The following is a 23,721-nucleotide window of genomic DNA, read 5'->3' on the forward strand; positions in this document are numbered from 1 at the left end:
AGTAGACCGCTATACCAACACCTAAACACCCCAGCACTGTGAAAGACATCACTGGAGATCAGCAATGCCTAATTTCCAAGTGACAACAGAAAATTACATGGAAAGAAGAGCATTTAGCAAAGGCAACCCTAACAGGAAGCACCTTATGGCCTTCTAGATACATATCCAGACTCACAAAAGTAAAAAGCAAGTATTAACACCCCTGTTACTTAATATGTGGTTAATTTAATCATTCAGTGTGTTTTAATGATACTAAACAAACAGGTCAAGAAGCTCCACATCTCTAAATTCTTTTTTGGTTAACAATTTGAGAAGCAATCTCTGACCTCAGCATACCAACTTCTTCAGGAACTCTAAATACTATTTCTTTCCCTAAGCATACTTAGCTACTGGTAGAAAGTAATCAGCTTTTTCCGACAGGAATATAACTAGAGCTTATTTATTAGTTCTTTAAGTCTTTTGCATTCATAAATCGAAAGCAGCTTCGAAGTTAAAGTCTAAACGAGGTAAGTCACATACCTACTTTACAATCACTAGTCTTCCCCACCATTATTAAGTTCCAGTGACTAACAACTTAGATGTACTTGGTATTCCTGAGACCTCTCTCGCAGCAGTATCATTTGTCGCAACAAAGGAAATTAATGCCAATTGCCAAAGTTGGTGATTCATCAAATTACAGGTAAATCCCATTTTAGTTTACCAAACAAAGTAGTGGAATAATTTTAACAAAGAAATACATTCCAGTCAATGTGGCTCTGCCATGCTATTTTGATCTCTTCTGAAAGGTTGTTTTACATGGATAAATCACCTCGACCAATTTGGATATGAAGCCTTGTACTCAACTGCTTTTACACATACACACACACAAAATTACATGCTATACTTGCTACATTGCAGAAACCCATGCTTTCAACCTTTTCAAGAGACTCATTCCACTTCATTTCCACCTGCAGTGACCATGTTACTGAAAGGAAACGCTGCGGACTATTTCCTGTAAAAAGAGTCCGGTTTCTTCTCATACCATTTCCTATAGTCCTGTAAAAATCATCATCTGATAATTTTACCTAGCAGGTCTGGGAACACAACAATGCCTAGATCATAAAGTACATAACAGAAAAAGCCGGACAAACTTGGTCTGTTCCTAAGAGTACAATGAGAAGTTTCTTCTCCATATGCAGAGCAATGTACTAAAGCAGCACGTCCACCACGGTCTGGTTATGTTAATTTTGTCAGATACCTCTCCCTCGCTGTCTGTTAAAAGCCTGAACTTACACCACTGTCTGCCCTCAACTTTCCAGTCACAAAACGAAATCCTATGCCAATCTCTTAAAAAGCTGGTTTGCTCCCAGTGTAAGTGAATCCACAAGAAAAAAAATATTTTGTACATAATTATATGTTGTTTATCCTTAACTTAGAGGATTTGCACCAGTTTATTCTTCGATGATTTTTTTGGAAGAAAACATCAATACATGAACCACCAGCAATTCAGACCAGTATATCACTTTGAAATCTTAGCTTTCTATTTCAAGGTTTCTAATGAAATAGATAGAATGGGAAAAGTTTGTAAGGTTGTTGTATTTTACTGTTACCTGACTGAAGAAAAATTTAAAAGCTTGTATTAGAACAGTCAGATTTAGCCCTGCTGAATTATTTTTTTTAAAAATCTATATTAGACTCCATAACAGTACATGAAAAACCATAAAGGGTCTTTTTATCATCTTATCTGTGTTTCACTGACATGAATTGAGAGGCAGGTTTTGTAATGTGCATTAAAGCAGCAAAGCGTTCAGTAGTTGCCAGTAAGTACACTGGTTTGGTGACTTCAATCTCAAACTTGACATTAGGATTCCTGTATTTACTACTTCTGATTCTTGTATACAGATAGCCTGATCCATTCTTTCCATAAGCTTTCACTGCTTATCTTCTCCATTCTTACCAAATGCAACCTCCCCTGCTACTGAAAATCTTACAGGTTTGGGCAGTGGAGGAGTGAGAGAGAATATGACCATGTACACATTTGTATAGAAACTATACATCAAATGCTGGGACCCAACTGAGGGGGATCTTCAGGGGGGTTTCCCCAAGTGGTTTGAATTAGCTCTTGGGCTTCACCCAAGTTTTCTTAGCCAGAACTTCTGGAATGTGGTTATTGCAGAAGGATATTAAAAGTATTAATCATCCTATTATAAAGAAAAAGTTAAGACACCAAAGGTTCCTGTTACTCTTTCCAACTCTTATTATTTCATTTTCTTTGAGATCTAAGACTTAACTCAAAAGAAAAGCTGCAATGCAAGTCACCGTGAAATGACGTACATTAAACGGCAGTGTGTGGGAAGAGCTGGCTGATTGCGAAACAGCAAAGCAGTGTTGCTAAGCAGCCGCCTTAGAACAGTAATGTCTTCTTCCATCATATGTAAAGTTTTTTAATTTCTAAAATTCACAATACCCCCCCTAAAAAAAAAAAAAAAAAAAAAAAGTCATGGTTATTTTATTCTGTATTTGTACAAAGAAGAAAATGAATAGTGTCTTGCATACTCTTACATTCCCATAATTACTAAGGAAAATTAGTCAGAAATCATTAGAGTGAGAACCTGTTCACTGTTCTCTCAGTTCCACATACATGAGTCTTTAGATAACTTGCTTTACTATAAAGTAATTTGGCTCTTGCATGGAAAAGTTTCTCAGTAACGTTCCATGCATACAACACACAAGTCAGAAAACACCAACTAATTTCAATTAATAAATAAGGCTCTCTTTGCAATAACACTACTCTTTAAGGGCAACTGCCTTCTGCAGGGCTTTACTCTAAGACTGCATGTACACTTTACTTGAGGGGCGTGAGGGAGGAAAAAAGCCTGACTACAGCCAGCACTGGCATCATGCCCAGCTCTCCTCAGCTGGAAGTAAAACTGTAAGTTCGACATCTTGACAGAAACAGGAATAGGATGACAGTAGGAGGTGGGGGGGAACCCACACGCCACAGAAAAACAACTTGTCTGTGAGGATGCCATTTTTGTTTCCATTTATCCTATCCTTGTTTGCTTAGTTTTTTCATTCAGAATATTTTCCCCACCCCCTCCTCCATACCACTTTTCTTTCGTTCATCAGAGGTTTGTTTCTTTGCAACATCTGTATTGGCAAAGACTAGGTTTTTATTTCTGTGTGGTACAAAAATCTGGTAACTTCTTAGCATCTCCCATAAAACTGTTTTCTCTCTGCACAGAGAGAGCCCCAAATTTCCTAGCTGTATTCAGGGTATAACAGCAGAAACCGCAGTACCAGCTCCTCACTATCCACCACCCAACCAGTATTAATAATTAAAGCGCTATCTAGGCGTTACAATGGGCAGCGTAATTACTCAAACCCAACAATTCTGAGGGGAAAAAACCCAACAGTAAAAGTTACTGTCAGTATGCAGCCACAGAAACAATACAAAGAGAAGTGTCATCAAGAGTGTTGTGTTGGGGACATCGCCCAAAATATCTGCAACTCTGGGGAAACTGCAAAAAGGGAAAAGGAATGTGACCTGCTGGACAAATGCCTCTGCTTACTTACTCTTCAATGCTACAGGAAAATAAAACTGCTAAGAGAGACAGCTCTTTTACTCCAGGCCTGTATACTTCGGAGTGAAGAAAAAGAAAACTGGAAATAAAGCAGGATGACACAGCCATCCAGAAAAAGCGGAGTGGAAAACCATGAACAGATTAATGGCCCGAAGAGGCAATGAAACATATCTTGATAACAACAAAAAGTTCCTACAGACAGACATAAAGCTTTCTAATTCTCTCTCCTCTATCATATATCTACATGTACATATATATGTACATTAGAGAGGGAGACCACAGCACCTCAAGATAGCACAAAAATGGGGCAAACATTAATATTTTACTTAAAACATCATAATCAACAGATCCAGAAACTGGTAACTTGTACAAGCAGTAGCATGAGACCAAATTCCATAGGCTCTAAATTTCTCCACAAATGCGGCAATCTGGGAAGTCGCACATGTCCCAAATGACACATCTGGGTACAAGTACGGTTACCTACAGCTTTATACTGCAACAGTACTCGGCAAAATATAATCACAAACTGTAAGGAAATGCCAAAGATGCAGATGCCCAAAATACAACTTAATTTCTCAGAAAATAAATTAATAGCATCCAGTCAGGGTATTAATAATCTTTTTTTTTTCTTTTCTGAAAGAGAGAAAATTTTTGCAAATTATTATCAGAGCACAAGCCTGTAAACAAAGACAAGAAAATATCATTGAGAGTTACTGCAAGAAACCTAAACCAAAAAACCTTCTGAAGATGGCCCGTCAAGGAGACTACAGAGATGAAAAAAAGCCACTGAATGGCAACTACAAAACTAATTATGTTAGTCTTAAGACGATGCACATTGTGAAGCAGCAGCAATCAGCATTGACACAAACAATATAAAACCAGAAGGACACAGGTAACTCAGAGGTACTAAGCACAAAGTAGTTCAAAATTTGGAATAGAAGATAGCTTCTGTCTTCATTATGAAGAGAAAAGATGAAGTGAAAATATGTATTTCCTTTCACTGAAAGACCTAGGAACAGATCTAGATCATTAAAATTCAGGAAAAAAATCTTTGAGAGATCATAATCTAATAAAGGCTAGGAACCATAGCATACTTGTATTTCATGGAGACTATCTATCTATTAAAAGTTTTGGAAGCTGTAGCATAAAAAGAAAAATTTTAGAAGTTATTAATTGACAAAGGATTTTTGCAAGTCTACATAAACTATGCCATCGGCTAAAAATTTCCATGATTAAGTATGATCATTGAATCAAAGTGGAGAAAAGAGCGAGCGTGTTTCCTAACTGAAACAGTTCAGCATTTTCAAGTTCCACTAGTTAAGTTCCCATGTGCTTTACTGTATTTGTAAAAAGGAGTCAGTAAGCTGAGAAAGTCATATATCCACACCACACTAATACAGTGTAGAAGGAGCTGTAATGATTTACGTTACGTGAACAAGCAATATGAATGGCTGCATATGAAATTCAATCAGATTTTTGAATGAGAGCATACTGGATGGAAGAAACCCACTTCTAACAAGATTATTTACAGTAACCCAGGCACCATTTAGCAAGCAGAACATGCTACTGCATCCAGGCAAGGACCCAAAAAGGAAGGGATGAAATATTGCTTGTAACAGATTGCTCTGCCATTATGTCTATATGCACATATGTGTAGACATATACATGTGTACATACACTCACAGAAAATAAGCATGTTTAGTTACAATTAACACCAACTACATCCATCGAACCTCAGCCTTCAAGTTTTAGGGAATCCCATCTCTGCTCTAACCACGAAGGCTGACTTGCAGATGCTCTAAAACATCTGGCAATATCTTTCCTAGGAAAGAACCCGTTGGGGTGGGAGGTCCGCGTGCCCACGGAGGGCAATGAGCACCGTGTTCCTGGCAGGCTCCTTTCCTGTAATGCCAGCAGAGGACCCGCTCTGCCAGACCAGGATCTTCTGGCTGCTCTCCACCCAAGTGGCTGTGGGAGCTGCAAACCACAGGGCACCAGTTGAGTTTGCAGTTCAAAGTACCCAGACAGCTGGACAACATCTAGGTGCCAGAGCTGGCCTTTGTGCAACAGCCCCCACGTGTTTGCTTATGAAAATGTTTCCACTCTAAAGAGGTGCTGGAACAAAGGAACTGAACAAGAATAACCCTAGCACAACAGGGCATGACTTGGGGAAGTAATGTATTGTACAGCAATTTTCTCCTCCCCAATGCATGACCACCAAGGAGTGAGTTTACCGTGCCAGCAGGCAGTGATTAATGAACAGGACACATGCTTTTCACTGCTTGAAACGATCAAAGGATTCGAGGGGAGGGGGGGGGCTTCAACATTCTTATCTGCAATGGCAAAATGCAAATATATCCACAGACTAGGCAGCGTTTAGTCAGTTTATTCACTACGGCACTATGTGCCCACAGCTCCAGGGCACTGCCTATGGTCAGGTTTTCCATGTCATCTTTTAGTTCTGGTGCACAGTAGCAGCTTGCGCACTGACCCCCATCTCCCTTCTTCGTCTGTCATGAGGCACTTGATTGCAGCATGTCGATGAAATTATACAGAGGCACAAACGGGAAAGTAAACAGCAAGCTCAACAGAAAGCCACGTTAACCTAAGATGACATCAAGTGGGGGAAAGCGGTGTTGGCAAATCAGCTCTAACCTCTATTTTCAAGCCTCTGAAAGGCTGCTGGGAACACGTGTGAAGTTAGCTGAGCAAAGACAAGACTAACGCCTACAAACGTCCCGATGTGCCAGGCGCAGAGCACCTCCGCAGGACCCCTGACCGCGCCCGCCGGAGAGCCGAAGCGCTGCCCGCCCCAGCCCCCCACCCGCCGCCAGCACCCCCCGCCCCAGCTCGGGCTGACACGCCGCTGCCGGCAGCCGGGAGAGGCGGCGGGGGCCGGGGCAGCCTCAGGCACTGCAGCCCCGCTCGGAGGCGGAGAGCGGCGGCTTCGGGCCTCCCGAGCACGGCAACCCGGGGCGGCCCCCTCGCCCCGGCCCGGCCCGGGAGGGACCCCCGGCGGCCCTGCGCCAGCAGCGGAGCCAGCGCCCGCCCAGCGGAGCGCCCAGCCCGGGCACGGCTCCCTCGCGGGCACCGTCAGCTCGCCAGCGGCCCCGCAGCGGAGGGACGCCCCCCACCCCCGCCCTGCCGCCCCTCGCCTCGCCTCACCGGCGAGGCCTTCCCGCGGGCCCGGCACCGGGGAGTAAGGGGGTGCCCGATGGGTGCCAGCACCGCACCGGAACGGGGCGGCCAGGCCGCAGCGGCTCGCCCCGGCCGAGGCACGGCTCACGGCTCAGGCCCGCTACGACCACCGGGCCTCCCCCCGCCATCGGGGCCCCGCCGGCTGCCGGCAGCGGGCCGTGCCATGCCGTTCCGTGCCGTGCCGCGCTTACTGGTGTTGCGCATCCAGTGCAGCAGGCGGGGCAGGTCGGCAGCGCACGTGCCCCGCACGGCAGCCAACACCGCGCGCCTCGCCGCCTCCAGCTCCATCGCGCCGCCGCGGGGGGGGCGCCACCGCCTTCCGCCCGCCCCGCCCGCCAGTGCCCCGCCCCCAGCGCGCATGCGGGGCGGAGCCACCGCCCGTGCCCGGCCCGGCCGCCCACCCGCCGCCTCTCTCCGCGCATGCTCGGGGCCACCGGGCCTGCTGCCGGCGCCGCGCCCGGCCCCGCCTCCCCGCTCGGTGCGCACGCCGGTGGCGGGGCGCTGCCCCTTCCTCGCCTGCGGCTGCGCCACCCGCCCCTGAGCTGCGCAGCGCCTGTTTCTGGCGGCGCCGCTGGGCGTGAGCCGGCGTTTCCCGGCGCCGCCTTCCGGAGGCAGGGGGCGGGCGCGCCCCGGAAGCGGAAGCGAGCCGGGGCCGGGGGGTGAGGGCGAGTGGTGACGTTTCCCTGGTCGGCGAGTAGCGGCGGCCGGGGGTGATTCGCTGTTGCCAGCGGTGGCTGCGGAGCGCCGGGCGGCTTCGCCGCGGCGGGCTGGGCTGGGCTGAGCTGGGCTCTGCCCGCAGGCCCCGCGCCGCGCTCCCGGTGAGTGCTCGGGCTGCCGCCGCGACCGGCACAAAGCGGGACGGCGACCGGGGCGAGGCGGGGGGGGCGGCCGGCACCCGGGCCCCGGCGGCGCCGGGGCAGGGACGGCGGGCCTGCTCTCCGGCAGCCCGGGCGGGGGGCGGCGGCCGGGCCGGGGCCTGCGGTCTGCCGGCCCGCTGCTTGGCGCGCTGCCCTGGCCCGGGGAGCGGGGCTGGGGGCGAGCCCCGGGTGCCGCCTCCCTGGGGCAGCAGCGCGGGGCCGGGCCGCGGGCAGCTCGGGGTGCGCGGGGGGAGGCCGCGGCCGGGCGGCTGGCTGAGGCTGGGCCCTCGCTGCTGCTCTTCCCTGAAAATGGGGGCGTCAGGCCGTGTGCGGGGCAGCCGGTCCCTGCTGTGGCTCTGCAGGTGCCGTCCCATCCCTCTGCCAGATAATTTTAGAAGGTGCAAACGAGTAAGTTCGGGTCGAGTGTCGCTGCAGTAGCTCAAGCTATTTCCACCTGTGAATCAGCCCTTTTTTTCCCCCCTAGTTATAGTATTAGACTTTCAGTTGATCTTAGTGCACATATGTATATATTCAGTGTAACTTAGTTGTACAGACTGAATACGTGTCCCTTTTACTTGTTATCTCTTTAAAATAGCTGTTTAAACAGCTGTTTTTTGTTAAAGCTGTTGTTTTGTAAAAAATCTGTGCATTAAAGAGTACTGTCAGTTTTTAGAGGTTTCTGCTAGAAGAATAGGCAGGCATAGGCAGCCTGTCACTTTCAGATTTATATCACTGCTGTTTTGCTGCAGCTTAACAAAACCTGCACTATTTCTGCTGCCCCTTTTTTCCTGAAATGCCTGCTTCCAGGCAGCAGGTGAAGAGGTCCAGGGACTATACAGTAGAACGATGATGACCTGGGAGCTCAACGTGGAGGTGCCCAGGCTGCTTCTGCTGAAGGCAGCTGCTCGGCACGAGGCCTGCTTGGTACAGCCTGGCTTGTTTACTGTGGGGTCCTGCCAGGTTTAAACCTTTTCAGTGCTTTTGTGGAGTGTTTGCATCAAAGCTAAAAAGCTTTTCCAGAACTACAGATGCTCTGAATGTAGCATATACGCATTCTGCAGTGCAGGCACTGCTAATGCCCTTCTGGCTACCTGCCAATCCAAGTTGGCTACCTGCTAAAACAGCTTATGTGTCTTTTTCTCGGTAGTGTGGCTCACAACTTGGATGGACTGTACTTGAAAAGTTGTATTAATTTCTGTACTTGGCATACCTTAGTCATTCTGATGGCATATAAATTCTTAATATGCTAGAGAAGCCAGTGGATATTAAAATGCTTAAACTCATTTCCTTAGCGTAGTATGTGCATTATTCTTATTATAAGGCTGTTGGAAGAACCTTTTGGAGTCTGCGGTGGAAACGTTTGTTACGACAAAATTAACTTCTTGCAATAGGCAATCTGTAGAACTCTGGAAACTGATCTTAAATACTGAATCTTCACCTGGCTACTGTGCATTGGTCATCCTATCAAATCTTTTAGCTCTTACGTCCAAGTGTTCTAGTTAAGTTTTGTCCATGGCTGCAGTTTTAAGCAGCTCAAAGCTTACTGAGATGCAATGCTGTTTTTAAAGGTATTTTTCATATTATTGTAATTTTCATGGGAAATGAGCTTGAAAAACACTTTGAGCATCTGTTTTGCTGACACCCTTTGGTAGGTCATATTGATGATAACGCTTTTTCAGAATTATTCTGCAAGAACGTGACTTGTGTGCCTTGTAAGGAAGACTTGGGAGTTTTCAGTATCAGGAGGGGGTTGAACTTGCAGTTCAGTTGTTTGGTTTGTGTTTTTTTAACGTGCCAACTTCGTGGCCATATTAACTCTCAATTAGACAAAGCAGTCAGGAGGTTGGCTTACATGGGTGACTCGTTTTATCTACATTGGAATGTATCTTTGTACTTATTTATAAATACATTGTAAGCCTTGCTTTTTGGGGCCTGTGCAGCTAGTAAATCTCAGTGTGTATATGATGAGCTTCTTTCCGTCTTTCTTAAGTTGGAGCCCTCTCTCTTAAATAAATTCAGAATGTAGCTAATGATGTATTCATCATTTTGCTAAACATACCAGCCTTTCTTGTCTGTTTTCTTCTCTACCCATTTGAGGGGGGAGGAGAAGTCCCAAAAATCTTGGAAAACTTTCAGCTACTTTGATTATAGAGGCTGCCATTAGCTGGAAAGTTTGCTTTCAGTTCTGAAAGGAGACACTCAAATGTGAGATTCTGAATTCAGCTATCAGCAGGGAGTAGTTTCAGGTGGGTACAAGAAACCAACTGCGAAATTGGAAGATGAACAAGAAGTACCTGAAGTACTCCATTTCAGCAATAACTGTGGTGGTAACTTGTTTTGCTCTTTAGACAAATTTTGGTTTGTCCTTTTTCAGAGTTCTAGATTGCAGTTTATGCCATGTATTCTGAATATCTTGCTACCTTGTAGAGGAGGTGGGAGTGGGTGGGAGTGGTTTAGCGTGTTGACTAGACTATGCATGCCCTTCAGAAATTAACTTTTTCTTGTTTCCTGAGTATAAGTTGCAGTATGCTTTAGGCTTATATGTAAGATTTGTGTCTGTAGGGAGAAAAACCAATCTGGTGTTCCAATAAAGCCGTTAAAAAATACAATGTGAATTTTGCGTATTAAAATGCAAGTATGTTTGTAGGGCTGCTGAAATGGGAAATTGTTTGGTTTAGTGTAAGTTAGGTAAAATAGAACCAGTAAATAATGTTCAGTTTTGCTAACAAAATATTTTGCTTCTGATCATACTGTCTTTACAGGATGCAGAGCTTGTAGGCTGTTCTGCTTGATTTTTACTCTGTCATGTAGCATATCACTGATAAGATAAAAAGCAGTTAGCGTTTTTGCTGGAAGTCTGTCTGGTCTGTCTTTTCATGGTGAATTCAATGCACAAATATTCTAGACAGTGAAATGCTTCCCGATTGCATTGTGGTATCTCTCTTTCAAAGCAGGTCATCAGGATAGCCTAAAATTAACTTCAGGCCAGTATTTCCTAAAAATAACTCTAAAAAAGTAAAACTTGTGTGCTTTTTGGAATCCAAAGCAGGTTTCTGAACTGAGAAGATACTGGAATAATTAATTTGCAAAGCATAGCTTCAACTGGTTTTAAATGTAATTTTAAATTGTTTTCCAGATCCTTCTGAGTTGTACTTGAAGCCGCCAAAATGGTTCTAGCAGATCTTGGAAGAAAAATAACTTCAGCATTACGCTCACTGAGCAATGCTACGATTATCAATGAAGAGGTATGTAGTGTGCATATGTGATGGCACTAACATTTATACAGCAAAGTTCCAAGAAAAAGTTCTCAGAAGCTGATAAGGAGCTTGAAGTAGATTGCTGTTCCTTCAAGTAAAATTTCTAGCTAGAAGTTTTAACTCCCTGATAGTAGTACCAAAGCTTAGAACCAGATTCAGAGATGTATGATTGCCTCAGGCGTAGGGGGTCCCATGGTCAAATGGTCTTTGGGCCTGGTGGTTGTACTTACAGAGGTGTGTTCTAAGGAGGTGATGCTGGAGGAGACAATATGTGGCTCAGTTTGGGTGGAAGGTAGGCTGTGAGACTACATAGAGTGCCTCAGTTTCCGTGTGTGCATGCATGCAGCTAAACTACGGATCTGTGTACTAGGCTGCTAGAAGCTGAAGTGTGGAAGAACAAATAGCTTTCAGTGTAAACTTTGCTGTCTGAAATGTGAGGATTATGTTTGCTGCCTTTATACTCAAGCCAATACGGTGTGTAGTTCTGGAAGCTGACTCGGTATAGCGTGTATTTTTTTTTAATTACAAGTTTTAAGTGTTTTCTATTATATGGACGGAAAAGCAAGATGGATAACTAATTGATGTGATGGTTTAGAAGTGCTTCTGAGTAAGTAAATTGCTAGAAACACTTTTCAGATAAGCAGGTAGGTGTCTTAAAGTGACTAAAAAGTAGGCTTATTGAGGGTTGTGGGTTTGGAACCGGTACACAGAGGAAACATTTTAATAAATCTTCAGCTGGGAGACAACAAATGCTTAACTTAGTCAAATACAGATCACTTGTTTTTTAGCAGTAGAAGCTCTTCTCCTGCAAGAGCTCAGGCTGTGCGAATGAGAGCATTTATGCAAGAGTTACTTTCAAAAAATGTTTTTGTTTAAGACTTTTTACTTTGAAAAGTCTTAGAACTACTAAACTGGGTTCCTAGCCAAGGCACCTGTTTGCCTGAAAGGCATACCCCAGAGCTGCAGTCAGGTTTCTGAGGATTCAGGTAGTGTGTCCATCTTGTGTTTAAGGAATGCTTTTATTTACAGAGATTGTGTTGTGCTAAGAGGTTGTTTTGTGGCTTTGTTACAGCTGTCTCTAAGGGGTACCCCTAGGGAGGCTTAGGAAGTCTTGCTTCTGTATGAGTTGCTGTTGTCCTTAATGCAATAGGAAGTGTTCTGTGTTACCTTGTTCCAGCGTGCATATTACAAATGGAAGACCCTTCTTTTCCAGTGCCACCCTTTCATATTTACATTGCTTTTACGTAGGAACAAATGTGTAGACTTTTTTGTGGCAGTCAATATGATGATAGGACTGCATGCATGTAATTTGTAAAAGCCTTGGTTATTATCATAAATACACGTTCACATATACGTATATATACATAATTCACGTTCTTATTTTGAACTAATACTGACCTAGTCAATAACTGTGTACTGTAAACCCATTTTTCTTTTACACTCCAAAGGTTTTAAATGCTATGTTAAAAGAAGTATGTACAGCATTACTGGAAGCTGATGTTAATATTAAACTTGTGAAGCAACTCAGAGAAAATGTCAAGTAAGTGAAATAATTAAAATGCATTTAACTTGTAAAGTTTGTAAAAGTTGTAATTTGAGGTTGTGGAAGAATAAATAACTTCTAGCCTTATACAGTTATCTTAGACACACTCAATTCACCTTTAACAGGAAAATACTGATTGCGCTAAATGTCTAGCCAGACCCATCAAAAGAATCTTCATCAAATTTAGCCAGTTATTGCTGTTATAGTCTTGTTTCAAAAAACTGTTGCTGTCCTCAGTTTAGTGGTGTGATAAACAAGTACTTTGTTACTTCCTAGACACCTTATCTTCACATGTTCTGTGCTGGATATAAATAGATCTGTGTATGACAAGTACCTTGGCTATTTTCAGATACGTAATTCCAGCAGGTGCAAGTCTGAAAGATGTGAATATTTTAGAAACCTGGTGTTTCTTCTGTATGCAGGACAAAGTCTCCAATGCATGTCTCTTCTTAAATACGTCCTATCTGAAAACTCAACGCAAATGAGAATGCTGTTCCAGTTGCAAAGCCTTCATTTATTACTAAGTTAAAGCAATGCTTGAAGTTATGCTAGTGTTTTGTGGTTTTCCTAAACTCAGGTCTGCAATTGATCTTGAAGAAATGGCGTCTGGCCTTAACAAAAGAAAAATGATTCAGCATGCTGTCTTTAAGGAACTTGTTAAGGTAGGACTTCTTCAAAATCCTGTGTTAGGTCACTTTTCCTTTACAGCCTGGGCTGTGGAAGCAGCACAGTAACAAGCCACGCTTTAAGGTGGTTGTGTGGTACCTGTAGTTAATGTTTTCTGTTGTAAGGCTTCTTACTATTGCAGACAGTATTCTGATTGAAACTACTTCCTGGACATCTCTCAGACTAAGTTAAAGTTAGCTTGAAGTTCAGCTGTTCTTACTCTTCAATTGAAATGTAAAGGCCAATTAAGTGTAAAGTACTGTTAGCTTCTGGACTGTCGTTGATTGTCCCAGAAACATGCCTTTGCAACCCACATGAAGATTTGTTTAAACTACTTACAAGACTTTGAAAAGGTGTTAAGTAACAACCCAGCAGTTCATGGCAACATTTCTCTAAACTGCCCGCTTGGCCAAATCGGCACCTGAGTATCAGTATTCCGTCCTCTTCCCAGTTGACAGTATGGTCGGTTCTTCTGTAGTCTGTGCCCACCCCTGTGATGGCTGGCTGGAATGTATGTACCTTCTACTCGTTTGAGAAGTGAAGCAACAACCCTAAAGAGTCTTCTGTACTGTAGGTTTCTCACCAGAGGGCCGTCTTAGGCCGTGATGGTGGGGTGGAGGTGTTATACTTGTGCCATATATACAAGCCACCCTGACTTTGGTGCTTGGTGTTAGGAAGAAAAAATTAGCATTATGCATAATTCTATAACAGTATATGTTCTATACTATAGATATCTTGCATGGGCTGTTGCTGTTCACTGTAAATCAGCAAGCATCTAAGCCAAATGAAGACTAGAATATGTAAAAACTGGTTTGCTCTATTGAATAGAAAACCAAAAACCTAGTATGACTGTGACACTGACTGTTCCGTGCTTCTGAAATTCAGTTCTGCAACATATATTGTACTTTGTTCTTTAGCTTGTAGATCCTGGAGTCAAAGCATGGACACCTACCAAAGGAAAACAGAATATTATAATGTTTGTTGGTTTGCAAGGCAGTGGTAAAACAACAACCTGTTCAAAGGTAACTTGCACTGAATGTGTTTGCATATTTTGTTTTTTTTCTTAGGAGGTGGTGGTGGTCATTGGACTCCTTGGGTGGAATTTCCTTGTGATTTGTGCTGTTTCTACTAGTAGGAAAGCACTAACTAGTTACAATGTAGAGATTTCTTACAGAGGACTGTCTGAGATGAGATTAATGTCCAAAGTAATATTCTTTTGGGGCAATTTATGGCTTGTAGGACTTCCTTTAAGATTTTTTGGAACTAAACTCTTGATGAAACAATACTGTATATGGATAAGAAAGATTCTTTCTATTCCTTGTTTTCTGGATTTAAGACTAGAACTATGAGCGGAACCTATCTCATTCCATTACCTTTTTAGGGAAACCTGTGGAAGTTGGCCTCTGTGTTAGATATCTCTGTTAAGTGCGAGTGCGTGGTGTGAAACCTTCCAGCCCCAAATTCATTGAGAAAATTTGGATTTGTATTTTTAAGGCTAAAAAAAGAATGCTCTGAATCAACCTTTAACCTATTTATGATGTTTGTTGGAAGGTGCATCTTGGATTTTTGCAGTTGTCTCTTTGAGATTCACGTACAGGCTAAACTGAATATATTACTGTTCTGATTTTGTAAGACTTTCCTAGTGCTTCTGTAGGCAAACTATATTTTGGAAGTTTGTCTTTGGTCAATCAAATGTTCTGTGAATGTACATTGTACCAGTGGAGCCGAGAGTTAGAAGAAAATAAGGATTTCATGTATTGCTTTAAAACGTGTCCTTGCAATGGAAATACTTTAGTTCTGCTGGAAGTACAGAAATAGAGTTGTAAAAGTTGTAGCCATTACAGTACTTAATATTGAAGTACATAACTGCTTTGGTTAGTTTCTAAAAGCTAGTCCTATCTCCAGTATCAACAGTAAGCAGAATCCAGGAGTTAGTAAAATGGGAACTGGGATTATTTGTAGTCATTCCTAGCTCAGGAAACTGAAATCAGAAGCAGAGCCAAGCAGCTGTTTTCATCTCGCCATTAATAATTATTTGTATAGCATACTTTTCTAAATAATGGAGGTGCTAACATTAGATAACTCTACAGTGTTACTAAGTGGTCTCAGTTATAGGAAGGCTGGCTTGACTTTGTGTTTTCCGTGTGTACTTTAGTGATTATAAACTGTTAGTGTCATGTTTTCCTGTGGGATTTTGATAACTACTTGGTTTGGATTTCTTTTCACAGTTAGCATACTTCTATCAGAGGAAAGGTTGGAAGACTTGTTTAATATGTGCAGACACATACAGAGCAGGTAATACAGTCTTTAATGATGTGGTTCTTCATCTCTTAACACAGAGATTTTTTTTAAATAGTCACTTGACTATACCTGTCTCACAGGTGCTTTTGACCAGTTGAAGCAGAACGCCACAAAAGCAAGAATTCCTTTTTATGGGAGGTAAGCATCTTTTAGAATCAGTTTGGAGAATGATTCAACTCCAGCAATGGATAATTGTTCCTTATTGAACATATCACACTAAGTGCCATTCAGTGTGGCCTAATTACATAGATTTTATGGTAATATATGGGCTCTGATCGGATGAAAACTCTGCTTAGTTCAGTACACTGTCTGCCAGTAGCAGCAGGTAGGGATAGTATAAGAAGAGATCAATCATTCAGGAATAATTCCCTAGAGTGTTCTTTCACTGTATAATGGGCCTTTATGAGACACATTCAGATTTTCAGGAATTAATCTTTACAGATCAGAGGATATGATTTTTGGACCCTTAATTTTTACTGTCAAGTAGGGGCAGCAGTGGACCTAAAATAGCTTTTATAAAGCAGTGAAGAACTTTCCCCTAAGCTTCACTAAAGGTGTACTGTCTAGGTGCTCAGTTAAATCTTCAGAGAAGGGCTAGTAAAACTTAGTGCAGTCTTCAGCAGGTGAGACAGTTGTTTGTGCTTCAGTTCACTGATCAGTAAGGGCAAATGGTTAGGAAGGCGTATTTTTAATGAATTTTTGCTTGACGTAAGAGGAAGTCCCTCTTGTAATCAAGGTAGATTTGCAGTTAACAGGTTTACAGTCAAGTGATGAAAGCCCGAATTAGTTTCTTTGGGAACAAAGAATTGCATATATGTATGTGTATATATAGATAGTTGTTTCTCTTTGTGATCAGTTATACAGAAATGGATCCTGTAATTATTGCTTCAGAAGGTGTTGAGAAATTTAAGAATGAAAACTTTGAAATAATCATTGTTGATACAAGTGGACGTCACAAACAGGAGGACTCTTTGTTTGAAGAGATGTTACAAGTTGCTAATGCCATAGTGAGTAGTTCCAAGAAATACAATAACTTCTGTTACAGTAATTCGACTACAGTTCATTTATGTTTATGTCCTGGTGTTCTGTGTGGATTTTGCTGTAACTCTTAGATTATATTAGAAATTACAAACGTATATGAATAAACAAGGACTGGATGATCAGTGCTTGATAGTTCTGTGTTGGTTTTAATTCTTGTAACTGAAGGATACTTGCACATAACTAGACTGCTGTTCCTGCTTTAACTTTTGCTCTTCAGGATTTTTGCACTGAGAAATTAGATAAAAGAACCAGTCTAGTCTGGTTTCCTGTAGCTGTGTGTACTAAATTTGCTGTGACTGTCATGAATAATTGCCCTGAGGCAGAGAAGATGATTGGATAAATTTCAACAGTTTTGATATGTAAATGAAGCTAGTGTTTCTTGTATGGGTTTAAAAAGTCTGGTTATTTGTTTGATTTTGTGGTCTTGCATGACAATATGACACTTCCCACACAACTCCTGCTAATGGCTAACTTGTTTTCAGAGGAATGGATGTTTTAAAGCTCTTAATGTAAAACGGGATGGAAGATGTTGTTAGCTGTTAATTGCTTTGGATACTAATTAGCTTATTGGCTCAGATACTGGCTAAAATCACTCAAAACATAAGTAATAACTGTAAACCTATTAAATTTTAATGTTCTGTGTTGTATGACTATGTGAAAGACTGATCTACAGCATCAGAGCTTTCAAGTGATCCTTAGACAATACTGTTCATAAAACAGTTGTCCTTTTGTTTTAAACTGCACAGCTCTTACATACTGTTATTGCAATACATTCTGCTACTGAACGTAGTGCACGAACACTGTTTAAGAAAGCAGGAAGTTGTTATTTTGTGTGTATCTCATTTCTTCTAGCAACCAGATAACATTGTTTATGTGATGGATGCTTCCATTGGCCAAGCTTGTGAAGCTCAAGCTAAAGCTTTCAAAGACAAAGTAGACGTAGCTTCTGTTATTGTTACGAAGCTTGATGGACATGCAAAAGGAGGTGGAGCTCTCAGTGCGTAAGTATTGTGACATAATGGTGGCCAACATCTGGCCATGCATGGACAACCATGAAATGTGTTAGCGTCTCACAGAAACCTGTCCTGTGGAAGTGTCACTGTCACAATGCACAGAATCTGAGGTTTAAGTCGGTAACACTAACCTTCTTACCTTGCTTCTGGTGGATGGGATCACCCATTGGTATTTAACGTCAGAAACAGGTATTATGATGTACTTCCAATACAGCGGTGTGTATTGTCACGTCAGACTTCTGTCTTCTGAAAAAAGCATCAAGTAGGTACATTTACTGCATCTTGCATATCGGGAGTTTTTACAAAAAATACAAATTTGGACTTAATAGATACGGCTTACCTGAAAAGTTTTGATTCTCATTTGATGCCCAAGATTTTTTTCCAAAAGGGGAAAAACTTCAGCTAGTCATATCTAATGGCCTTAAATCTGCAACGCAGATCCAACTTCTGGATTGCCAGTGTCCAGCAATTAGGTAAACCATTAGTCTGCAGTCATACTTTCCTGAATTCCATTCTTGTTAAGACTTCTGTGTGCTGTATCTTGACAGAGTCGATTGACTAGAAAATGTTACATTTCATCTTCATCCTTATATGATGGCGTATCACATAAATCTCCAGCTGCATTTCAGTGATGGAGCTTGTATGGAGCTGAGATGATTTGTCAAAACAGCCAATGTTAACTGGCACCAACTTACTAAATCACTGTCTGACTTTGATCTCGAGTGTTAGAGTACTTAACAGCAAAATATGGCAGCTTATTTATAGCATAGTGATGGAAAACTAAACTTAGGAGCAAAGTGGAAATACCAAAATCATGTTGCAGCTGTCGTATGCTTGTATGTGTTAAGTCTGCTGTGTTTGTTTTATACTTTCTGTAGGCTGGAAGCTGATTTGATCTAAAAGCTAGTGCAAATGATTGATTAGTGAAAGGGGTCTTATTTTTCCTATGTCTAGGCTTTTTTCTGTGTCGAAAATGGGATTGCTGCCTGTCATCAGAGGTACCTTGAAGAAAAAAGTAATCAATGCCTGTCTCATCTGACCTCCCAATATTAGGATCAAACGGAGATGATTTATTTTTCTTCCTTTCCTCTCGAGTTCCTTAAATGCAGCAATGAAAATAAGCAACTTCTATTTCTGTCTGATTTTCTTTTTCCCTCAAAGCAGGGTGTGTGTTTTACAAAGTGCTAACTAGAGAAATGTCTTGTCAGCTCCTACCAGCTATCTATCCTAAATCTTGGATGGTTTTGCATTAATAGTTTGAGGAGTGAGAAAGATGCTTCGGACAGGATGCATTGTGTTGATGATGCCTTGCTGACTATGTTAATAGGTGGTACAAAAGATGGGTGAGTTTTGAGAGGCCATTTCATAAAATGTATTTTACTGCAGAGTTGCTGCCACAAAGAGTCCTATTATTTTCATTGGAACTGGCGAACACATAGATGACTTTGAACCCTTTAAAACACAGCCTTTCATCAGCAAACTTCTTGGTATGTACTATGTATAACTGTACTTAATCTGTAAAATGGATAGTAGAAAGTCAAAGTGTGATTATTATTATTTTTTTTAATGCTAACTTCAGAGCTGGGTGTTTGGGTTTTTTTCAGGTATGGGTGATATCGAAGGATTGATAGATAAAGTAAACGAGTTAAAGTTGGATGATAATGAAGCACTCATAGAGAAGCTCAAACATGGTAAGTTACTCCCAAGGCCTGAGTAGTGGGTGTATTACCATGACCACTGAGTTAATTTGTGTTATGTGTTTCATGTGCATAATACAGGATAGAGTCTTTCTCTAACAGATGTGGCAGGCAAATAAATTGAGTTATGTTTTCCAAACTGTCAAAAGTATGTTTCAAAGTCTGTCAGACTGTAACTGTCTATAACTGCAGAAAAACTAGCTTAACTCTTAAATGTCTAAAATGGTTTAGCCATGTTAATAGTGAAGAGGTTTATCTATCTACTTATCTATGCGCTAGAGTATTTAGCTTGTAAATATAAAGAATAACTGAGAAAAGACAGTAAGACCAAAATGCCAGTATGACTTTCACTGATTTTTTTTTTTTTTCTTGTTGTTATTGTACTTCAGGTCAATTTACACTAAGAGATATGTATGAACAATTCCAAAACATCATGAAAATGGGACCATTCAGTCAGATCTTGGTTAGTTACACCAGAAATAATTTTGTTTTATCAGATTTTCATTTATATTTGACAAACTTATGTTGTAAACTTAAAATTATTCATTGAAACTGGTGTTAAAAATCTGTGCTTTGTTTTTCGGAAAGGTAAAATGATTTGCCTGCTGCAATACATAACTAAACTAAAACTTGCTGTCCGTATTTCTGGCTGCTTAAAGTTACCTCTGCCTGTTCTGACACACTTTTGTTTTTCATTTTTAAAACAAGGGTATGATCCCTGGTTTTGGAACTGACTTCATGAGTAAAGGCAATGAGCAGGAATCGATGGCAAGGCTAAAGAAACTGATGACTATAATGGACAGTATGAATGACCAAGGTAAAATAAAATTCACCTACACTTTTGTTTTTATCCATTGAAAAACAAGCTTATGTAGCAGGATCTTTTTGGAAACAAGTTGGATGTAAGGCAGCATCTACAGTGACAAAAAATTACGAGGAACACTTACCATTCTTAAAAAAATGGTAAAGAGTACATACTTCTCAAACTTTCTGAATAAGTCTAAATGTTTAGAGATGCCTTGACAGTTGCCTGTTGCTGCTCTGTCTTGTGTACAGGTGGGATTTTGAAGCATTCTATTTGGAAATTAATGTATTTTTATTCTTCATGCTGTAACTGTGCTTCTGAAATTATTAACGCTGTACTTGTAGATTAAAAAGCTACATTCTTTAATCTGTCATTGCTGTCTTTCTTCCTTCCCACCCTCAAATTTACTTGGTGACATAGCCTGGTCTCTGGAATTCAAGGTGTGTTGTTTCTAATCCACATGCAACTCTTGCAGGAGAAGTATGGTCTTAGCTTTGTGCTAAACTCACTAGCATGGCTTAAGACCAAGTGTGCTGAGAGCATAATTTATCCAGGCAACTTTTTCTATCATGTTGATTAACATGTGAACATAATGGCTTTTTAGCACTTCTCCCTAGAATATTATGTTTCAATTATTTATGTAAAATTCTGCATTGTCACTTCTAAAACTAGGGTTTTGTTCTCTGCCTCAAAACTAAATTCTCAACCGTAATGACAACAAGTTTGCTACCAGCTGTAACAGATTTTAATGTCAGTAACTGAATGGATTTTTCTTTCTGCACTGTAATTGCAGAACTGGACAGTACAGACGGTGCCAAAGTTTTCAGTAAGCAACCGGGAAGAATCCAAAGAGTGGCAAGAGGTTCAGGTGTTTCTACCAGAGATGTTCAGGAGCTTTTGACCCAATACACCAAGTTTGCACAGATGGTGAAAAAGATGGGAGGCATCAAAGGGCTTTTCAAAGGTAAAACAAAACAATAATAAAAAAAAAACCAAACAGAAAAACATTTATTAAGTCAGTGCGGAAGTCACTTGATGTGTGAACACAGAGGAAATGTGAAGATGTCGATTGGGTTTGGGAGAGGAGAAGATGAGTTGTAGCTCGCTCATTTCCATGATGTTTGAAAGTTCTTTTATGTAACTGGTAAGAGCTGCACTGTTCTTCATGACACTAGTGTGTAACTTAGCAGTGAAAACTACTGTATTTTTGGCTTTATCAATGTAGACTTCATTGCTGCTACAAGACTGATGTTTCAGTCTGTTATGTGGTATGCAGGGACTGTTGATCCTTAAAATACTCTTAAGTGGCTGATGTAGTAACTTTTGATCATGAGGCTGGCATGGTTTTGAATCTAGAATTAGGAGGTAAAATTCAGATATATTTTAATTTTAGCCCAATATATTAATCCAGTTGCTTACAATTGCTTCTTGCATTTTTTTTAAAAAAATTTTAGGTGGTGATATGTCAAAGAATGTAAACCCATCTCAGCTGGCCAAACTGAACCAGCAGATGGCAAAGATGATGGATCCAAGAGTTCTTCATCATATGGGTATGTGTGGACTTTTTTACAGCTTCAAGAGAGAACTACCAATTATGGTTGAGTATTTGAAATACGGAAGTGAGGAAGGTGGTGTGAGAACGTGTTGTGTATTGTGTATTAAGTATTTCTAGGTTGTCTAACAAGAATCAGAACATCTAGTCCATGTATTGTGAATGCATTGCACATTGCACTTACCAATGAATGCTTCATCTAGTTTCTTCATTTGGATTCACCTCTCAATGAGCAGTTGGAGTGTTGCCTGAGGGAATAGTAAAGTGATGACTGTGGTAAAGCAAGTATCTTCCTAAACTTCCCTTTTCTTCTAAGCTTTGCCTCAAATAATTAAATTTGACAAGAGCAGCTTTAAATAAAAACTACTATACTGGAACTTCACTAATTGATAATGTCATTCCTTCAAGGTTTTTTTTAGATCTTAATGCACAGGTCATCTTAAAACCTGTTTTAAGCTTGGTGTTTCCCAGACTTTTCTGTACTCACTCAGTTGTCCATTTTTGATAGCCATTTAAACCTGGCTTGACAGTCTTGGTCTTTTGCATTTGTCTATTATCGAAATAGCATGTGTGCTGTAATGAGGCCTCAGAAGCAAGATAGCTGTTCGTCAGAGTTAAATAATACATCCGTGTTCTTGCTTTTTCTGCAGGTGGCATGGCAGGATTGCAGTCAATGATGAGACAGTTTCAACAAGGCGCTGCTGGGAATATGAAAGGCATGATGGGATTCAATAATATGTAAAGAAGCCTTAATAGAAATGGACTTGGTTGACTCTTCATTGCAACTTCAGTGAAAGAATTTGCTTTCTTCCTTTTTACAGTGATGGGGGGAGTGGTCTTTTGAAACCTTATTCGGGCTTCTCAGTTTCTACATCTAATTTCTGAAAACTATTTTTGCTTAAATTAGTTCCTCTCCACTAATACCTGATGGCACAAAGAGTAATTAAATTTAATAAAACAAAGTCATGATGTAAAAATTTAATATTTAGAGACACTTTTTAATTGTTTACATCAAATGGCAGCCATTATATTTGTAAACGACCCTGATCTTTGGTTATAGTAACATAAAATGTCACAAATATACTGTAAAATAAAATTTAAGTGGTTATAAACAAGAGGATGGCCTGTTTCTTCAGATCTTTCATAACTCCTTGCCCAGTATGTCATGGGATGATTTCCTTAGTTTGATTTGTTTCTACGGGCTGTTGAAACTCGTATTTGGCATAAATGCTACAAGAATAATTCAGTATCTGAAACAGTGTGCTGTGCTCTGGTTTGTGCAAAACTCTGTTGTCCAGAATTCTATCATTCTTTCTTTATACACAGCGAAGTGACTAAAAGCATGCAGGTATGCAGATACCAAGCAGTCTCGTGTACTAAAGATAGTATCAGGCTGCCAATTAAGCAGTTCTTTTATGGAGACAACTTCCAGTACATACTAGATGGCATTCTGTGCTGGTACTGAACTTAAAATAAGAGAGAGAGCTGTTTCTGACAGAGCATCTCAGCTGCTATCTGATCTTAATTTCCTGTAGCATTTTTTTTAATAGCTGTTTACTGTGTTGGTCTCAAAGGTGGAACCTACAGACACGCTTCAGAAACTAGGTAGACCAGATGAACTTTGAAATCCAGCATACCTCTTGGCAAGCATGTAAGGTCTTTCACAGTTATCTTAAGGCGAGAGGGCATATTACGAAATTTATTTTAGCATACTGCAGAGTGCTTGGATTGTAAATGACATACAAAGCAGATGTTCAGTTCTGTACTATGTAAAATAGTTCTTTAATCTTTCATTCTTGTGTTTCTGTAATCGTGCATTCAGTAGTGCAGTGTGTGTGTGTGTGTCAGGCCTTCTCGTAAGGGGACGTTTTCTGCCTTGCACTAGCATAACTGCCAGTCGGGTATGTCTATAGTTTGCCTGGGACTTTGATTTGTCACAGGATCTGGATAATGCTTCGATAATATGGCTAAGAAAGTGCCTAAGAGCCCATCTTTGCTCCAGACTGCAATTCTTCAGAAGCTGTTCTTCATGACCCAGGGTTGAATGACGGCCCTTGCTGTCGTGTAAAGAAGTGCATGTTACAGCCACTGGCTCTAACCTTAAACAAAGCAGAACTACTCCCGAGTCCCATAATAAGGAGGACGTTTCACATGCTTCTGCCTCCAGCAGTTTTTTCCCCGTGCAGCGGGTTAGCGCCCAGCGCCGCTGCCTCCCGGCTGGGACCCCC

At 41.3% G+C, this 23,721-nt stretch overlaps 2 protein-coding genes across 2 annotated transcripts in view; one reads left to right on the plus strand and one right to left on the minus strand.

The window, feature by feature from the left end:
* Window positions 1-8,672, minus strand: part of LOC121091133 (poly(U)-specific endoribonuclease homolog) — a 24,318-nt gene extending 15,646 nt beyond the window's left edge. The window contains exons 1-2 of the mRNA XM_040600414.1: window positions 8,669-8,672; window positions 7,163-7,921 (exon numbers count right to left, since the gene is read on the minus strand). Coding sequence (XP_040456348.1) covers window positions 7,163-7,921; window positions 8,669-8,672 — 763 coding nt within the window. The remainder of the gene's footprint in view (window positions 1-7,162; window positions 7,922-8,668) is intronic.
* Window positions 7,456-22,608, plus strand: SRP54 (signal recognition particle 54). The gene is made up of 16 exons (XM_040602262.1): window positions 7,456-7,579; window positions 10,755-10,863; window positions 12,324-12,415; window positions 12,996-13,080; window positions 14,002-14,106; window positions 15,313-15,379; window positions 15,466-15,523; window positions 16,242-16,392; window positions 17,279-17,427; window positions 18,826-18,926; window positions 19,044-19,130; window positions 19,526-19,599; window positions 19,845-19,953; window positions 20,735-20,905; window positions 21,396-21,491; window positions 22,144-22,608. Exons 2-16 carry the CDS (start codon window positions 10,786-10,788, stop codon window positions 22,233-22,235), a joined length of 1,515 nt encoding a protein of 504 aa, XP_040458196.1. The 5' UTR covers window positions 7,456-7,579; window positions 10,755-10,785; the 3' UTR covers window positions 22,236-22,608.
* Window positions 22,609-23,721: the final 1,113 nt, after the last annotated feature.

Source organism: Falco naumanni, chromosome 7, assembly GCF_017639655.2.
Source record: "Falco naumanni isolate bFalNau1 chromosome 7, bFalNau1.pat, whole genome shotgun sequence".
Classification (NCBI taxonomy): domain Eukaryota; kingdom Metazoa; phylum Chordata; class Aves; order Falconiformes; family Falconidae; genus Falco; species Falco naumanni.